A 16,652-nucleotide genomic window follows, 5' to 3' on the forward strand; every position below is an offset into this window, starting at 1 on the left:
ACAAGGAGCTGTATGCAGAAGTCATTCTTCTTCCCTCGGACCTGTCTGGCTCTAAGAACAGAATAGGACCAAGGACACTAGGCTGAGGGGCCAGCCCACTCCTTCACTAGGTTGCCTGTGTTTCCAGGTTCAAGCCCACTTGGTCACTCTGGTCTGCTGACAACAGGATTGAGCACCCTGCCTCAGCCTTCTCCATGAGGAGAACGGATGAAGGAACAAGGGAAGCTGCCTAAACAAATGTTTTACTCAGCCAGGACCCTAGGGAAAGGCTGGTTCTCCACACACTTCCGGCTTCCGGTTCCCACCTCCACCTTGACTTCGATGGACTACAGCCATCCATTCAAGCACAGTTAGGGTCAGCTTATGGTTGGGAGTAGGAAGGAGTCTTCTTGGCCACTGGCAGCCAGGGGAGGCCAAGGCAGGCTCAGGCTCACGAGGGCCTGGCGCAGACTGAAGGTACTGTACATTTATCTCCCATGCAACTGTCTGGCCTTGGGAGTGGGTGGTTCCAACTCTCCTGCTCACACTGGGTAGCTGTCACAGGCTCTGTCATCCCACCTCTATAGGGTTGCTCTTCCATGTGGCTTGTCCGCTCCAGAATCCACTGCCGCTCTGGCTCACTCACTGCCAGCCTGAGTGTCACCTCCTGGAAGACGTTGCTCACAGCCACCTGTAGGAGCCAGAGGAGTTATAGCCTCCAGTTCTAACACCAACTGCTCTACTTCCCTAGGGCTCCCCACCAATGCCCTTACCTGCTTAAAGTGAAGTTTCTGGAACATCCGGATGCTGGGTTCATTTTCTTGCCCGATTTTGGCCTCAAACTTGGTCAGACCTAGCTTTGTCACTCCTCCAGAGTTATAAGAGAGGGGCAAAGAGTAAAACCTCCACTCTTCTAGCCCTTTGTCCCAGTCTGCAGTACAGGGACCTGTCAACTGCCTCTTCCTCCCTGAAGAAGGCTCAGCTGAGGCCTACCCATGTGGTCAATTATGTTTGTCTTACCATAAGCCATCATCAGGAGAGAAGCCTCGGAACCAAGGCCCTGACCTCTGCAGCTGGGCTCTAGGAGGAAAAGCACAGTGTGACTGGTACCAGACGCCAGGCTCCAGTGTGTATACCTGACAAGCACCGGCTCACTGATCTACCAAACTCTACTGTTAGCATTCTGCCCAGGAAAAAGAAAGGCACAGAGAAGGGAAAGGACACGCGAGGCTCCCAGCCATCTGAACTCTTGGCAGAAGCTAAGGACCAGGGATGCAGAGGCAGAAAGGGCTCCTCCACAGCATGCAGACATCTCCTGGATCGCTGCTTTTTGGAGGATCCCTCCTAAGCAAGGAACAGAGAGAGTTTTGAAGAGTGAGGAGATGGCTCAATAGTAAAATGCCTGCAAGGAGGACCAGAGTTTCATGCCCAGAATCCATATAAAAAAGTCAGGTGTGGTGGCATGCATTTTGAAGCCCAGTACTGGGTAGGCACAGGCAGCTAGCCTAGCCTCCAGGCTGGTGAGAAACCCTGTCTCAAACAAACAAAAACCTACATAGAATAAGGTTGATGGCATGTAAGGAACAAAAGCCAAGAATGTTCTCTGGCCTACATACCAAACACATACACACACACACACAGGCATACACACACCCCCACCGCCCCGAGACAGCAGACAGAGAGCGAGAGAGAGAATCAAAGGTTAACTTCATATGAAGACATATGGCAGAAAGTGAAGCCAGGGGTTAGTCGCCATACCGAGTATTGGACAGGAGACAGCCAGCTCTGCCACAGTCAAGAGCTGGCTGACAACCAGGGTAACCAACTGAGGTACCCTTGGGCAGCTGCTAAGCTCTCTGAAGTTCTGGCTGAGAGGGACACACCTGCAATCATGACCTCAATCTCCCCCAAGGTGGGGTCCTCTAGATCTGTGAGGAAGAGGTTCACATCTCCCACCATGCAGCTCTCTTCGGGGGGGCGGGGCTGGGCCTGCCACTTCTCTGCATCCAGCACAATGAAGGTACACTCTGAGGGCGGAGGCAACAAGGTTAGCGCTCAGCGTCTTCAAAGGAAAGAGGCAAGGCTGGTGTTCCCACCCAAGCCAGAGAACTGCATTGTTCCCTGCAAGAGAAAAGGAGCCCAGAGCCTAGTACAGAGTGCAAGGTCACGTCTGATCTCAAATGGAAACAGCCTTCTCCAAGAGGCATCTGTATAAAAAGGAACAAGGAATTCAAATGGTAGGACCTATTCTAGGCTACGGCAAGGGACATGAGAGCAGAGCCTAAATTAACAACTGGAGATCGACTTGCTTTATTCTCTCTAAATCCCTTCAAGGTGGTGTCTGCTCAGGCAAGAGGATGTAATGTCAGCTGCAGGGACCACTTCAAGTGGTCCAAGTATAAGCAACCTCCAAAGTTTTGACCATGGTCTAGTGAGGGCCCCAGAGGGGCAGTAGCTGAGGTGTGGGAGACAGGGAGGAAGAGTGGAGGCTGTCTGTGGGCAGGGGAGGGGTCTCCTCACTGTCTTCATCTTCACGCCAGCTGCACTGCATCGCATATTCCTGCTCTAGGGTCAGGGGCTCTGAGGCTGTCAGATGCCGCAGTTCCTCCGACTTCATCCACTCATGGTACCTGCAGGGGGTGGGGTGGGGGGAGACTTGTCTTAGATGAGTGGTACTAATTCAACAACATGGGTTCTCGCTGGGTGTGGAGGGACAGGCCTGGCTGCTCAGCACCCGGGAGGTGGAGGCTGGAGGATCTGGAGTTTGAGGCCAGCCTGAGTTACAGGAGATCCTTTCCTCAAAGCCGGTGAACAAGGAAGAGGATGAGTGTTCAAGCTTTGGCTGTGGAGAATTCCCTTCCCGCCTCTCAACACCACAACTCCAAGTAGCTATGAGGCATGAGGTGCAGACAAATGAACGAACACACAAGAGTCTGACACTGGGTGTGGTGGCACATGCCTTTATCCCAGCACTGGGGAGGCTGGGTATTTCTGTTTGAGGCTAGCCTAGGCTACACAGTTCTAGGCCAGCCAGGGTTGCATACACAGTGAGACCCTGTCTCCAAGCTGACTGGTTCAATCTGGCTTCTCTCTTGGTTTCAGACAGAACTGCTCTGCTTGGTCTCAAGCTAACTCCAGCAATCTGCTCTAATCCTCTGGCTCCTTCTCATTCTCTGGCTCCTTCTGTCTTCACCTGTGTCGAGCCTGTTCTGTAAAACTGTCCTGGTAAAAACTGCCTCTGAATTGCACGAACTGCACTGCCTCTCAACTGACTGAGCCAATGAACTCACGCCCATGTCTTCTGAGTGCTGGGATTAAAGTTCTGAACCACCACACCTGGACCTACGTCTCCTTGATCTGTCTCTCCTGTGTCGTGTCGGCATTCAGCTGGGTCACACAGACCTAGAAGGTCTTTGGATGTGATCCCTTGCCAGAGCAGGCATGTGGATGGATTAAATCCTCTACAGACCTCAGCCAACAGAGTTGGGCAGACCTTTACAAGACAGGGTGTCGGGGACCGCCCACAAATAAAACGATTGGTAGAGGATGCCCCAGTCCCCTACATAGCCAGTTTCTCAACCTATCAGATGTTTACCAATTAACCCCACAGAGTCCCTGTAACTCACCCGGGCCGTTAAACTGTAGGCATCAAAATAACGCAACATTCAACACCTGGGACAAGCCCAATATAAGTCTCCAGAATGAGAGCATTCCTATTTACTGATACCAGGAAATGCCACCAGTAAGTTAGAACAAGGGAAGGAATTTCTTTGTTCTTTGCGACATAGATTTATATGATGTAATTCCTAATTGAAAAGCTAAAAAGAAAGTCAAGGGATGAAAAGGGGGAAAAAATGGGAAATAGGTTCTCCACTTCAGCTTTATTCTTCCTGCATGTGAGTTTTTTTTCTCCCTCTTTGAGATGCAGTCTCACTACGTAGCCCTGACCGTCCTGGAAATTACTATGTAGACCTGGTATCAATCTCACGGCAGCCCACCAGCCTCTGCCTCCAAAGTGTTGTGCAGCACCACACAAGAAATGCTTCTTAGAACAAAACGGGCTCCTAGATTAGGACTGAGGTAGGCCTCGCCCTGTTTCCAATAGCCCTTCAAGCTACAAGCAGTCAGGTGAATAGTTACCTAGGCACATGCTCGGAAGTGTAGGGTACCAGGACCACCTTCTTGCCCAGCAGAACTGTGTTCTGATTCAGCTTCATTGTAGCTGCCTAGAAATGGGGGCAGTTCAAGATTTCTGAGCTTCAAGTGTCTTCAAGTGTCTTCAAGTGTCTTCCCACACAGGGCAGGAGGAATTCAAGCTCTCCCTGTAGAGGCAGGCCTGTGTTGACAAGGGAGCGTCCTGCCTTTCCCTCGGGAGTACTAGAAAGAACAGAGATTCTTAAAACTCTTGTAAGAAAAAGAATCGAAAGTGGCCAACAAATCTCGGCTCTCATCTCAGGGGGCAAGTTTTGGCTGCGGGTTCCATCCCCAAGAACTTGCATCTATCAAATCTGAGCGCCAAATAACCAGGATTCATAAGCGACGTGCCCCAGTCCAGGGAGTCCACCCAAAACGACCGGTTAACCCTCTTTTAAACCTGTTTTCAGCCCTTCCCTCCAGCGTCCACGCCACCCTGCTCTGGCCCTCCCCTTTTCCCGTCCCCAGGCCCCACTTGAAGTCCTCCGGCCTCAGCCCTTTTGCGTGGCACGAAGGCGGTTCCTCGACCCTCTAACCGCCTTAGTCTGCAAACCGCCAAACTCACACCCATCCCCCGCCGAGGAAGGCGTCCCCAACAACAGGCGTCAGCGCCGCTGCCAGAGAGCCAGGCTTTCCGCATGCGCGTGGGTGCGCACCGCCCGCTTCCGCCAAGCCGACGGCAGCCGCCGGGGCCAATCCCGGCCCCGCCCCCACGAGGCGACCAATCAATGCACTGTGTCCCTCTCCAAGCCCTCGCCTGGAAGGTGGGGCCGGAAGCATGCGCATGCGCGCAGAGGCCGCCGGTGCGGGAACAGCTGGTGCCGGGTGGCAGCAGCGGAGCTGGAGGTGGTGGCCGCTGTGGCCCGGAGCTAACTGTGCTGCAGGTCTGGGACGGACAGGAGGGTAGAATGGGGATGGAGATAGATGGAAATTTTGGAGTCTCACCAGGAGGGGAGGGGGAGTCTCGGAGATGGGCTCTTGAGAAGAGAGGGTGGCTTAAGGGTGGCGAAGGCAAGGTAGAATGCAGGTGAGGGAGCAGGAGGCCCCACTTAAAAGAAGAGGCTTTGGGGCAAGGAGTCAGCATGGAGGGACAACCTAGGAAAACCTGGCTCGCTGCTGTGGGCAGAGAGGCAGACAGTTGCATGGGCTGTCAAGTGTAGTCGTGAGCTCACAGATCCTTAAATGCACCGGACACAAGCGCCTTAGGGTAAAGGGGGCTGTGATGGTGAGCGAGACTTAGTGGCCTCGGAGGCCCTTCAGTTACTTGAGTGTTAGCAGCACCCAGGCACAAGGAAGTAAAGTTAGAAGGCATTGTCCAAGCAGCTACGTCCCACCAAAGCTGCCTCATGACAGATAGTGAGGCCGAAGTATCTGAGACAAAAGGAGTACAGGTGAAAGGGACAGGTCGCAAGCCTTCCTCCGTTCCCATCTCTGTCATTAGAAAAATTAATTCTACTGTTTTGTCTTAGGAGCCGCAACAGCCACCTGCCTTGCACAGAAGTAACGTCTCCGGCCGGATCTGTCTCACTCTTTGGAGATGGCGGGTGAAATCACGGAGACTGGGGAGCTCTATTCTCCTTATGTGAGTTTTTCCTCTGTGAAAGTGTTCTGCTCGCCACCGTGCTCCTGGTTTCTAGAGAATGCCCCTGCTGTGTGTGAACTGTACTCATGTTGTTGCCCTGGGTTAAGTAGACCCTGGTGAAACCGAGACTGAAACCTCAGGTAGCTGCGGTCAGCGTCCAGCTGTCTCGGCTTGGACTATAAATATCAGACTTATTCCATTTCTGTTGATTTATTATTTTTTTGAAGTTTTACTTTTTTGATTGTGTGTCTGTGGGTGGATATGCACATGCCTGCCAAAATCCAGAAGAGGGCACCAGATGCCCCCGGAGCTGGAGTTGCATGTAGGTGCTGGGAATTGAACTCAGGTCCTCTGCAGGAGTAACAGGTGCTCCTAACTGCTGAGCTGTTTCTCCAGTTCCACGTCCCTTTTATGATGCCTATCAGAGATTATCAAGCCAAACAAACCGCTTGCTGGTCTCCCATAGCATCTATCTCAGGGCTGCCACAGATTGCAGACAACGCTGCCGTCAGACGGGCAGTCAGTCACTGACAGCTGTTGCCTTGGAGTTTTGTTCATCTCAGCAGTCTGTACCCTCCTTCATCTTCACTGAATTTTAAGTTGCACAACTTTATGGTTTGGGATGTTGAAAGAGGTGCTGAACTGCAGAGACCTCCAACTGCAGTTTGCTAGAGTCAGCAATTATGGCAATTAGCGCGACCGATTTCTCTCTGTCTGTACTCCGAGGCCCCCTCACTCCCCCACACACTGAGTTTATCTTCTCTGTGTGGTACCCAGCCGGCGGTGGTTCTTGCATCACAGGGCCTTAACTGGATACGTAGCTGGAGGGAATCGTGTTAACAGTCAGGACTGACTCACATTGCTACCAGCTCTCACCACGGAAAGCGGCTCTTTTTCGTGGAGTCTCCTTTCTAAACTTTTCCCGGTGTCGACAGCAGCCCTGTCATTCCCAAGCAGCCACAAAGGCTCCCCTTCACCTCTGCAGCTTACCAGGGAAAGCCTCTCTTGAACGCTGGGATGGAATGGAGAGTCATCCTCTTTGTGAGGTCATGTGATAGTTCCTTGTCTCCCCCGCCAGCAGTAAGATGTCTGCACTATCACTTATAAGTTGCCGCAGTTCCTGCTTTTTCTTACAATAGCTGCAAACTTAGAGATGAGGAAATGAGTCACTGCTATGACTGAGTTTTAGAAGGAAAGTAGTTTATGGCCCCATTTCTTGTGCCTCCACTTGTTCAAGTAGTCACTCACACCTGCCACCGTGTGTCCACTCAGGCCTGGACAGTTAGGCCTGCATGTCACAGCAGCTCCACTCTCCCTACCCCTTATCCCTCTCTTTAATTTACAAAATAATAATTTATTTTTATTTATGTGCATTGATGTTTTGTCTGCATATCTGTGTGAGGGTGTAGGATCCCCCGGAACTTGAGTTGCGGACAGTTGTGAGTTGCTGGGAATTGAACCTGGGTCCTCAGGAAGAGCAGCTAATGCTCTTAACCACTGAGCCTTCTCCCTGGTCCCTCCCCTTCCATTTTGTATGTGCTTTATTTTACCCAGGGTCTCAGCAGTTGCCATGAACAAGTGGTATGTTTCCTTATCTTAATAATGAAGAGAAAGATGTGGGGGGAAGATGGGTGCTGGTGGTGATCGAGTCATGTTAACCAGGAGATGATGGTCAGGGTTATGAGGAAAGAAGCCATCTTCTTCCTATGAGTATTTGTTTTTCTTTTAAAGATTTATTTTTTATGTGCATGAGTATTTGGATATATATATTTGATAGATTATTTGCGTGCAGTACCAACAGAGGCCAGAAGAGGGCGTCAGATCCCCAGAACTGGAGCTATATCTGGTTTTAAGCCACCATCTGAGTGCTGTGAACTGAACCAAGGTCCTCTGCAAAATCAAAAAGTGGTCTTTATCACGGAGCCATCTCTCTAGCTCCTAAAGGTTTTTTTTGTTTTTGTTTTTGTTTTTTTGAGAATTTTGTACACTGTGTTTTGAACATTGACCTCCTCCTCCTTCAAGTCCTCCGAGATCCACCTCGCTTCCCTACCCACTCAACTCTGGGTCCTTTTCTTTTTTTGGTTTTTCGAGACAGGGTTTCTCTGTGTAGCCTTGGCCATCCTGGACTCACTTTGTAGACCAGGCTGGCCTCGAACTCACAGCGATCCGCCTGCCTCTGCCTCCCGAGTGCTGGGATTAAAGGTGTGCGCCACCACGCCCGGCTTGTGTCCTTTTTAAAGACAAAAGCAAAACAAAAAACAAAAGAAGCCATCAAGTTCAGTTTGTGCTGCCAATACATCCTGGGCCCTGTGGCGACCTACTAGAGCATGGGTCCGTTACTGGGGGCTACTGATTTCCCCTCCCTTAGCAGCTCTCAATTGCCAGTAGTCACTTGACTTCACACCCTCTTTCCCCCTCGATGCTGGTGGCACTGGGTCTGGCTCGAGCTTGTACCAGTCTTGTGCACGCTGGTCTTGTGCATGCTGTCACGACCACTGTGAGTTCACCCGGAAGACACTGTTTGCTTATACTCCTCCCCAGCCTCTGGCTCTTTTACTCCTTTCCCCTTCTGCTGCTTCTTCTGAATTACCTTAGGGTTCCTTAATCCACCATCCTAGAAGAATTAGGTCTGGTGTGTTGGGAGGGGGTTGGTTGGCTGGTTGGTTGGCTGGGTCTCTATTGTTTTTAAGTTTTATGTGTTTGCATGTATGTCTGTGTACCATGTGCCTGGTGCCCACAGAGGCCAGAAGAGGACATCGGATCCCCTAGAACTAGATTTACAGATTGTTGCGAGCTGCCATGTGAGGAGCTAAGAATTGAACCCTGGTCCTCAGAAAGAGCAACCAGTGGCCTTAACCGCTGAGCCATCTCTGTAGCCCCGTTTTTGGTTTTTGAGACTGAGTCTTGCTGTGTAGTCCAGGTTGTCCTCAAACTCATGATCTTCTGCGTCAGCCTGTTGAATTGCAGGCATGTGCCACCACGCCCAGCTGAGGAGTCATCATCTTTTAAAGATTTATTTATTTATTTATTTATTTTGTGTGTGTTAGTGTTCCAGGTGGTTGTGAGCTGTTGTGCAGATGCTGGGAACTGAACTCAGGTCCTTTTCAATAACAGCCAGTGCTCTTAACCACTGAGCTATCTCTCCAGTGGCGTAATACCCCCACCCCACCCCACCCCCGCAGCCACTTCTTTCTTCCCTCTTCCCCTCCCCTTCTTCCTCTCCCTCCTCTTTTCCCTGTCTGTTTAGGTTTAGTCTTATTATTTAAAGCTCTGTTATGTGTATGTGTGGTGATGGGGCTGTGCAGATGCCCTTGTAGGCAAGAAGAGGGCATTAGACCCCCACAACAAATTATACATGCTTGTGAGCTGCCTGGCTGGGTGCTGGGGACCAGACTCTGATCCTCTGCAAGAGCAGTAAACACTCTTAACCTGTAGTTTGCCAATTCAGTTAGGCCAGTTGGACAGCAAGAGGCCTCCCATGTCCACCTCCCTAGCACTGGGATAATAAGTGCGTGCTCCCATCCCAGGCTTGTTTGAGTGTTTATCGTTGTGAGACAGTCTTACTATGCAGTGGCTAACCTAGAGCTCACTATGTAGACCAGGATGGCCTCAAACTCACAGAGATCCACCTGCCTCTGCCTCGTGCATGAGTGCTGGGATTAAAGGGATGTACCACCACACCCAGTTGAAAGGGAGGCAGGCAGATAGAACCCTGCTCTCTAGGGCGTGGAGCTGTTGGGACTGCAAATCCCTAGTTCAGCACAGAGGAGTCAGGCGAGCCCATATGTGTATGTTTATCTATGGAGAACACAGCAGGGTCTTATTCCTCCACTTTCTGCCACCCTTCCAAGGAGGTTGCCCTCCTCCCCCACTGTCATGTGACCTCTTTTTCCCTTTGCATAGCTCCTTTTAACCTGGCCTGTGGCTGAGTTGAGAGTGGCTTCCTTTAGCTGCTCCTCATGACCAGGGTTCACTGAGTGCCTTTCCTGAAAGTAAAGAGGATTTAATATGTGCCCAGACTGCTGAGGCCCACAGATGGCAAGGAAATCTTGCCTTGCACAGCAGGGCTCTGAGCTCCCAGCGGACACACAGCAGTTACTCTGCACCTAAAAATAGCAACAAAGCAGGACAAACAACTTCTGTCTATTTCCTAGTTTACTTTATTTTTTAATTAAAACAATTTACGGTGTTTTCCCTGAGTGTATATATGCCTGTCATATGATTGTAGTTCCTACAAAAGGCAGAGGAAGGTGTCAGATCCTCTGGAATTGAAATTTACAGATGCTTGTAAGCTATCACCTGATGTTGAGAACAGAACCCATGCCCTTTGGAAGAACAGCTAGTGCTCTTAGCCACTGACCCATCTCTCCAGCCCTACAGATGTTTACTGGTTTGTTTGTTTGCTTGTTTGTTCTCAAGACAGGATTTCTCTGTCTAACCTTGGCTGTCCTTTGTAGGCCAGGCTGGCCTCAAACTCACAACGATCCGCCTGCCGAGTGCTGAGATTAAAGGTGTGCACCACCACACCCGGGTTCTACAATTGCTTTTTTTTATATTACTTAATTCTCCCATAAACTGTCTAAATAGTGTCACTTTCTCAAAGCCTTTTGCCTTTTCCTTGCTTCTGCCATGAGAAGCCTCACCCAAACTGTGAGGATCTTACCCCTGCTTGGTGTTTCTTTTAAAAGTGTTAGGTGGAGAATAAAGCTGGTGGGACTCCAGAAGCAGTGTGTACGGCAGTTGCATCTGTTGTTAGTGTACACGGGGAGTTCACCAGAGATGACCGCCCATATCCTGTGTGGAGCCAGTTGCAAGTCTTTCCTCGAGCTGGCTGGGACCATACCCAAGTGGGGTGTGTGTGTGTGTGTGTGTGTGTGTGTGTGTGTGTGAGTGAGTGACACACACACAACGCATGACGGGGACCTAGATGTGGCACCGAGTCTCTGGAACATGGGATGTTGAAGGACAGAGACCTCATCCAGACACCTTGCTCATCAATTGGAGAGTGGAGGGAGGGCACAGTTAGGTGTCTTCACAGAGTCCGCAGTTTGAAGCAAGCAGTGTTAGCAACACTAGCCTCTGAGATAAGAGGTTATCTGGAGGAGCCTCCTCAGAAAAAGACTTAGCACCAGCTCATATGAGTTGGTTAGGACATCCTGACCTTTGCTTCCTAGAATAGAGTTGTGTAGTTTTCCATGGAATTCTCCATCAAGACTATCAGATTCTAGATAAGCCTGGAAAGGGCTTCAGCAGCAATGCAAGATGGAGGAGTCTCAGCCTGTCACACCTGCTTGACACCCTCCAAACCATGGCATGCCCATCTCTTCCACAAAGGCCTGTGTTGTCCGAGGGTTGTTGACCTCAGCTGCTCTGTGGCTGCCAGAAAACCCTACAGATACCTGTAAGAATGGGATGTTAGGACCCAGCTCTGGCTCAGACCACAGTTCCTGCAGTGGCCTTCCCCCTAAAACAGACACATTCCCACACCTTTCCCTGCAGCCCAGCAGTCAGAGAGCCTGGCTGCAGGCTACCTGAAACCCTCCTCATCCTAAAAGCTATGAGGCACCTCCCACTTATGCCTTGAGGGACCTGGTTCCTACAGAGCCCTCACCAGGCTGATGTTAACTGTTCGTCTACCCATAGCATTATTAACTCTTAATAAAGTCCCTACCGCCAGCCATCTGTCTCAGTGTCCCCTTGAGCCCCATTTGAGGCGCTACAACACTCCCGCCTCTCCCACTATACGCCTTTGCACCAGGAAGTCCCTTTGACTTTATTTCCTTGTGAAGGGGGTCGGCACACAGAGTGGGGGATGAGCTAATGGTGCAGGCCATGTGTGAAGGTCAGAAGACAATTTTGAGAGTTGGTTCTCTCGCAGCGTCAGGGTGTCAGAGCGTCGGGCTTTCCCATAAACACTTTCACCTGCTGAGCCATCTCATCACTTCATAGTTTTCCTTTCCTTTCCTTCTCCCCCCCTTCCCCAGTATCTCATTGTGAAACCTAGGTTGGCCAGATCCATATCCCTCTTCCCTTAGACTCCAAGATTATAAACCTGGGCCACCAGAGCCAGCTGAGCACCACTTATTTAAAGTACTTTACATTATCTCTTGCAACAAAGCCACAGGTCTTCTCTTCATTCCATTGTCCCACACTGTAATCGCTGTCCCTGCCCTTACTGTCTCTCCCCTCTGTGGCCCACCCGTGGCTTTATCCAGTGAAGGGGTGTAATCTGTCTGGTGCCATTGAATCCTCATCTCCGAGCACAGGACAGGGCCCACTGGAGGCCCAGCAATGGCTGAACGAGAGAATGAGCAGAACTGAACTAGCTGATTTGTTTTAGCCAGGTACACACTGGCTTCCATGTGCTAGTGATGGAATTGACCGCAGCCAAGGTATCAAAAAGTGTTTGCTATAGACACAGCCACTTGTAAAACACCTGATTACAATTCAGAAGGCCAGGGCTGTGCTGTCATGCCCAGGATAACCTGAGCAGGGTCTGCTGCTGTCCTCTGAGTTCAATTATATAGCATGTGAATTATGTGCCAGCTTTTACATTTTTATTCAGTATGTGTATGTGTGTGCACATGCATGCGCTCACAGGGGTGGCAGTCAGAGGACAACTTGTCAGATCAGTGGGTCCTGGGGGTTGATCTTGGGGTTGTCAGGCTTGGCAGCAGGCACCGTTACCCGCTGAGCCATCTCTCTAGCCCTGTTCCAGGTCTTACTCTTGTTTTAAATCCTGAACTTGGTAGTTAACTATGGCGATGCACGACTATAGTCTTGGGACTTGGAAGGCTGAGACAGAAAAATTGCCATGAGTTTAAGGCCAGCCTGGGCTTCGTAGTAGTAGGCCCAACAGGACTATGTAATAAGGCTTTGTCTCAAATAAAACAAAACAAAATAAAACATAAAGCCTCAATCCTGAAGTTGGTATAGCAAGAAAGATGTAGCCAAGTATATGAATGTCACTGCCCAGTGGACAGTGGCAAGAGTTGGTGCAGGAGAGGAGGGAATCAAGGGACCAGCCGTCTCTAGGTTTTCTAGAGGTCAGCAGTCTTGTTCAGCCCTGCGCCAGTGTCCTACCTGTGGGACTCCGGCTTCAGGAAGCCCCAACCAGGTTGAGGAGAGCACAGCTGACTGTGACACGGCTTTGGATAGCCAGAGACAGACTGAAATTGACAAGAATGACAGTCATGGAGCTGCCATCCTCTTCACGTGTCCATGGAAACGCTTGGCTTCCCAACACTTGCCTACAGATCCTGGCTCCTTGGGATTCAGGTGCAGTCCCTCCCCAGGTTCCCTGGTGAAGACCTAGGAAGACCTCCACAGCTGTGAAGTCACCCAGGGCTGTCCCTGGGTTCATCCCCTGGCTGACTGTTGTTCCTGTTTCCAGGTTGGCCTGGTGTACATGTTCAACCTCATCGTGGGCACAGGCGCACTCACCATGCCCAAGGCCTTTGCCACTGCTGGGTGGCTTGTCAGCCTCATCCTGCTGGTCTTCCTGGGCTTCATGAGGTAAGAGCTGACGGGGAGGGGGAGGCTGCCACTCTGGGGCTGGTGACAGAGATGGAGGAAGTCCACCCAGGGAGACTGAATGTCACTTAATTAACAGAACTCTTGAGGGGTTGTTTCCATATATGTAGGTAAGTGAGTCCTAAGCTAGATGGCCCAGAGCAAGGAAAATGGATCCAAAGGTCACCAGGGACTTTTGCTTCAGAACAGTTTCACAGTCCTAAGCAGTTAAGCCAGGACACCAGACACGGCCTTGGGGGTGTCTCTCAGGTGATTGCCAGCTAGTCCTGACAGACTCAGCCTCCCAACTCTGAATTTTCTCTCTTTAAACATCATTCCTTTCTCTCTGAGAAGATAGCACCTAGCCACTGAAGAGGACTCTAGCAGAAATGAAGACAGGCTAGGGAATCAGTTTGCACCTTAGACTTTGCTTAAAATAATTCACCACAGTTACATGTGCACATGTACACATGTATACACACATGCATGTGTATATGCATGCACACACACATATGGGACAGTCATTTTCTTTTCTTTTCTTTTCTTTTCTTAATCTTTCTTTTTTTTTTTCTTTTGTTGGTTTTTCCAAGACAGTGTTTCTCTGTGTATCCTTGGCTGTCTTAAACTCACTTTGTAGACCAGGCTAGCCTGGAACTCACAGTGATTCGCCTGCCTCTGCGTCCCAAGTACTGAGATTAAATGTGTGCACTACCATGCCCAGCTATAGCCCAGCTATCGCAGTTGGTTTCTTAAGGACCTGCCTGGTATCTGCCACACTCACCCAGGCCTTCAGGAACACTTACTTGTTTGAGCAGATGTTAGAGGGGTCAGCAGCTGGTGCCTCTTGGCGACTCCTGTGTCACTCTGAAGTCCCATCACAGTGGCCCAAGCTGTGAAAGTATTTCGAACAAGGCAAGTCAGCCCCCTCCACCAGGAAGGAACCCATGTTAAAGAGATGGGAGGGTGGCTGGAGACTTGGCTCAGCAGTTTGGAGCACTTGTTGCTCTTGCTGAGGAGCCAGGTTTAGTTCCCAGATCCCACATGGTGCCTGGCAACCATCTGTAATTCCAGTTCAGGGGATCTAATGGCCTAACCTCCATGGGCAACGCAGTTTTTATGATGCACATGTATACATGTAGGAAAAAATATATAAAAATTAAAATAAATAAAATTTAAAAGCAGAAGAAAGCCAGGCGGGGTGGTGCACACCTGTAATCCCAGTACTTAGGGCAGCTGCAGGAGGAACAGGAGTGGAAGATCATCCTCAGCTATATAGTAGATTAGTCCCCCTTCCCCCCCCCAAAAAAAAGTGAGAGGGAAACTTGGAGACCCCTCCAAGGGGTGCCTCCCTTGGGAGACAGCACTTGTCCTACCCCATCCTCGGTGTTTGGGACTTTTCACTGACTAAAGTGAAGAGCTCTCTGTCCTTGTGGACTTGACCACATCTTGGGTGGTTAAAGATTAGGGAAGTCCGTTCATAGTGTAGAGCAAATTGCAAGGTGATAAGAAAAGGAAAAGATAGCCCAAAGGGGGCTGGGAAGGCGGAGACTGCAGCTTTAATTAGGACCTGGGCTGTGGGGAGGGGCTATACCACATCAAAGGCTTGAGGAGAAGGGCCCCCTAGAAAGAATGAAACAGAGTTGAAGGAAACAGACCCAGAAGAGGCTCATGAGGGGGGATCACATCCAAAGTTTGGGGGGGGGGTTGTGCACTTATTTTGAGGACCTTGAAGTCTCCTTGACTACTTTTGGCTTATTACATACTTCACGCTCTTGTTACCAAGAGCTCTCGACCAAGAGTTCTCAAAAAGTCCTTGTCCTTATGTCACTGTGTCCCCTTTAAAGGCTTCTCAGCACAGGCAGCCATCTGAACAGGAAGTGCTTATCGGAGGCCCCAGGTAGGGGCTGCCATGCCCCTCTCTGCTAAGCCCACTTATATTTGAATGTGATCAGTGAGTTGGTTTTGTGCAGCAGCAAGAAGCTTTCTTATGCCTTAATTAAGATTGATTTCAGTTTCGCTCCCAGTAAGAAAGGCAGAGTCCTTAGAAGGGCCAGTTAGGCAAGATAATGAGAAACTTTTCTGAGGGCTTCCTCAGGCTTAGAGCCACAGCTCCCACCCCTTACCCTCCAGGGGAGGGATGTGGTTTCACTGTGAGCTGCCCAGGCCCAGCAGGTCCTTTCCCGCCTGATTGTAGGGCTGAGTATTTACTGCTGGCTGCTGTCTGTATTGTAGGGCATGGGGACAGAGCTATGCTGGCCTCAAAAACCAGTAGATTTGTGTCCGGGGTTGCAGCAGCCACAGGCAGCAGCACCTTGTGTCTCCTGTGCCTGGGAGCATGGTACATTCTAGCTGCCCTCCTTATAGGCTGTGGACAAGTGTCTGGTACCACTTCCCAGCGCCCCTTTAGAGAAACAGCTTATTTTTAAAATGAGCCAAGTTGCCTGGTGGTGGTGGCGGCAGCGGCGCACACCTTTAATCCCAGCACTTGGGAGGCAGAGGCAGGGGGATCATTGTGAATTCGAGGCCAGCCTGGTCTACAAAGTGAGTCCAAGATAGTCAAGGCTACACAGAGAAACCCTGTCTTGAAAAACAAACAAACGAAAAAAAAAAAAAAAAAAGAGCCAAGTTATTTAGATGAAAGAGCTGCCACAGGAAATGGGTTTGGACCCCAGAGTCAAGTCGCATTTCAGTCATCCGTCCCCACGGCTCTCACTTTAATGTGCAGTTGCAAGCTGGCTGCTGGTCTGCATTCTGGTAAGAAGTGAAAGTTGGCCTGCTGTCCTTCCAGAAGTCATGAGTTAGCTTGCCACCTCGGACCACCATTTAGTGTGTGCCCCAGCAGGCAGGCCCTTCCTGGGTAGCAGGGCCGCATGACTGCTTGCATGCCGTCTCCACCCCAGCTTGTCAGTCACCCTCTGTCTTGCGAAGCATCACGATCAGAGAAACCTGGGGAGGAAAGGGTCCACTTGGCTCAGTCTTCACATCACTGTCCACCAGGGATGTGGTGTTAGGACGGGAGCTCAATCAGAGCAGGAGCCTAGAGGCAGGGGCTGATGCAGAGGCAGCTTGCTGCAGGCAGGCTGTTTACTGGCTTGCTCCCCGTGACTGGCTCAACCCGATGCTTTCTTATGGAACCCAGGACCACCAGCCCAGGGATGGCCCCACCCTCACCGGCCTGAGTCCTTCCCAATCAATCACTAATTAAGAAAATGTCCTATAGGCTGGATCTCATGGAGGGATTTTCTTAATTGACATTCTCTCCTGTCAGTTAACTCTTAAGTTTTGTCAAGTTGACTTAAAACTAGCCAGCTTGTTTCATGCCCTTTCTCCTGTGCACTGGAGATGGACTCTGATGTCAGTGGTGACAGTGACATCAGGCAAGACA

At 50.5% G+C, this 16,652-nt stretch overlaps 2 protein-coding genes across 4 annotated transcripts in view; one reads left to right on the forward strand and one right to left on the reverse strand.

The window, feature by feature from the left end:
* Positions 1-4,866, reverse strand: Nat9 (N-acetyltransferase 9 (putative)). Of its 2 annotated transcripts, none has more exons than XM_051159014.1 (7): positions 4,741-4,866; positions 4,120-4,205; positions 2,500-2,609; positions 1,863-2,006; positions 1,000-1,059; positions 753-847; positions 1-670 (listed from the first exon to the last, which is right to left on the reverse strand). In XM_051159014.1, exons 2-7 carry the CDS (start codon positions 4,194-4,196, stop codon positions 431-433), a joined length of 726 nt encoding a protein of 241 aa, XP_051014971.1. In that variant the 5' UTR covers positions 4,197-4,205; positions 4,741-4,866; the 3' UTR covers positions 1-430. The 2 variants fall into 2 exon arrangements, with proteins under 2 accessions (XP_051014971.1, XP_051014970.1); XM_051159013.1 differs by having other exon boundaries at positions 4,649-4,788.
* Positions 4,867-5,691: 825 nt separating this feature from the next.
* Positions 5,692-16,652, forward strand: part of Tmem104 (transmembrane protein 104) — a 57,404-nt gene continuing 46,443 nt past the window's right edge. For both annotated transcript variants that reach the window (XM_051159017.1, XM_051159018.1), the window contains exons 1-2: positions 5,692-5,755; positions 13,149-13,270. In XM_051159017.1, coding sequence (XP_051014974.1) covers positions 5,711-5,755; positions 13,149-13,270 — 167 coding nt within the window. In that variant the 5' untranslated portion in view covers positions 5,692-5,710. The remainder of the gene's footprint in view (positions 5,756-13,148; positions 13,271-16,652) is intronic.

Source organism: Acomys russatus, chromosome 16 (genome assembly GCF_903995435.1).
Source record: "Acomys russatus chromosome 16, mAcoRus1.1, whole genome shotgun sequence".
Taxonomy (NCBI): Eukaryota; Metazoa; Chordata; class Mammalia; order Rodentia; family Muridae; genus Acomys; species Acomys russatus.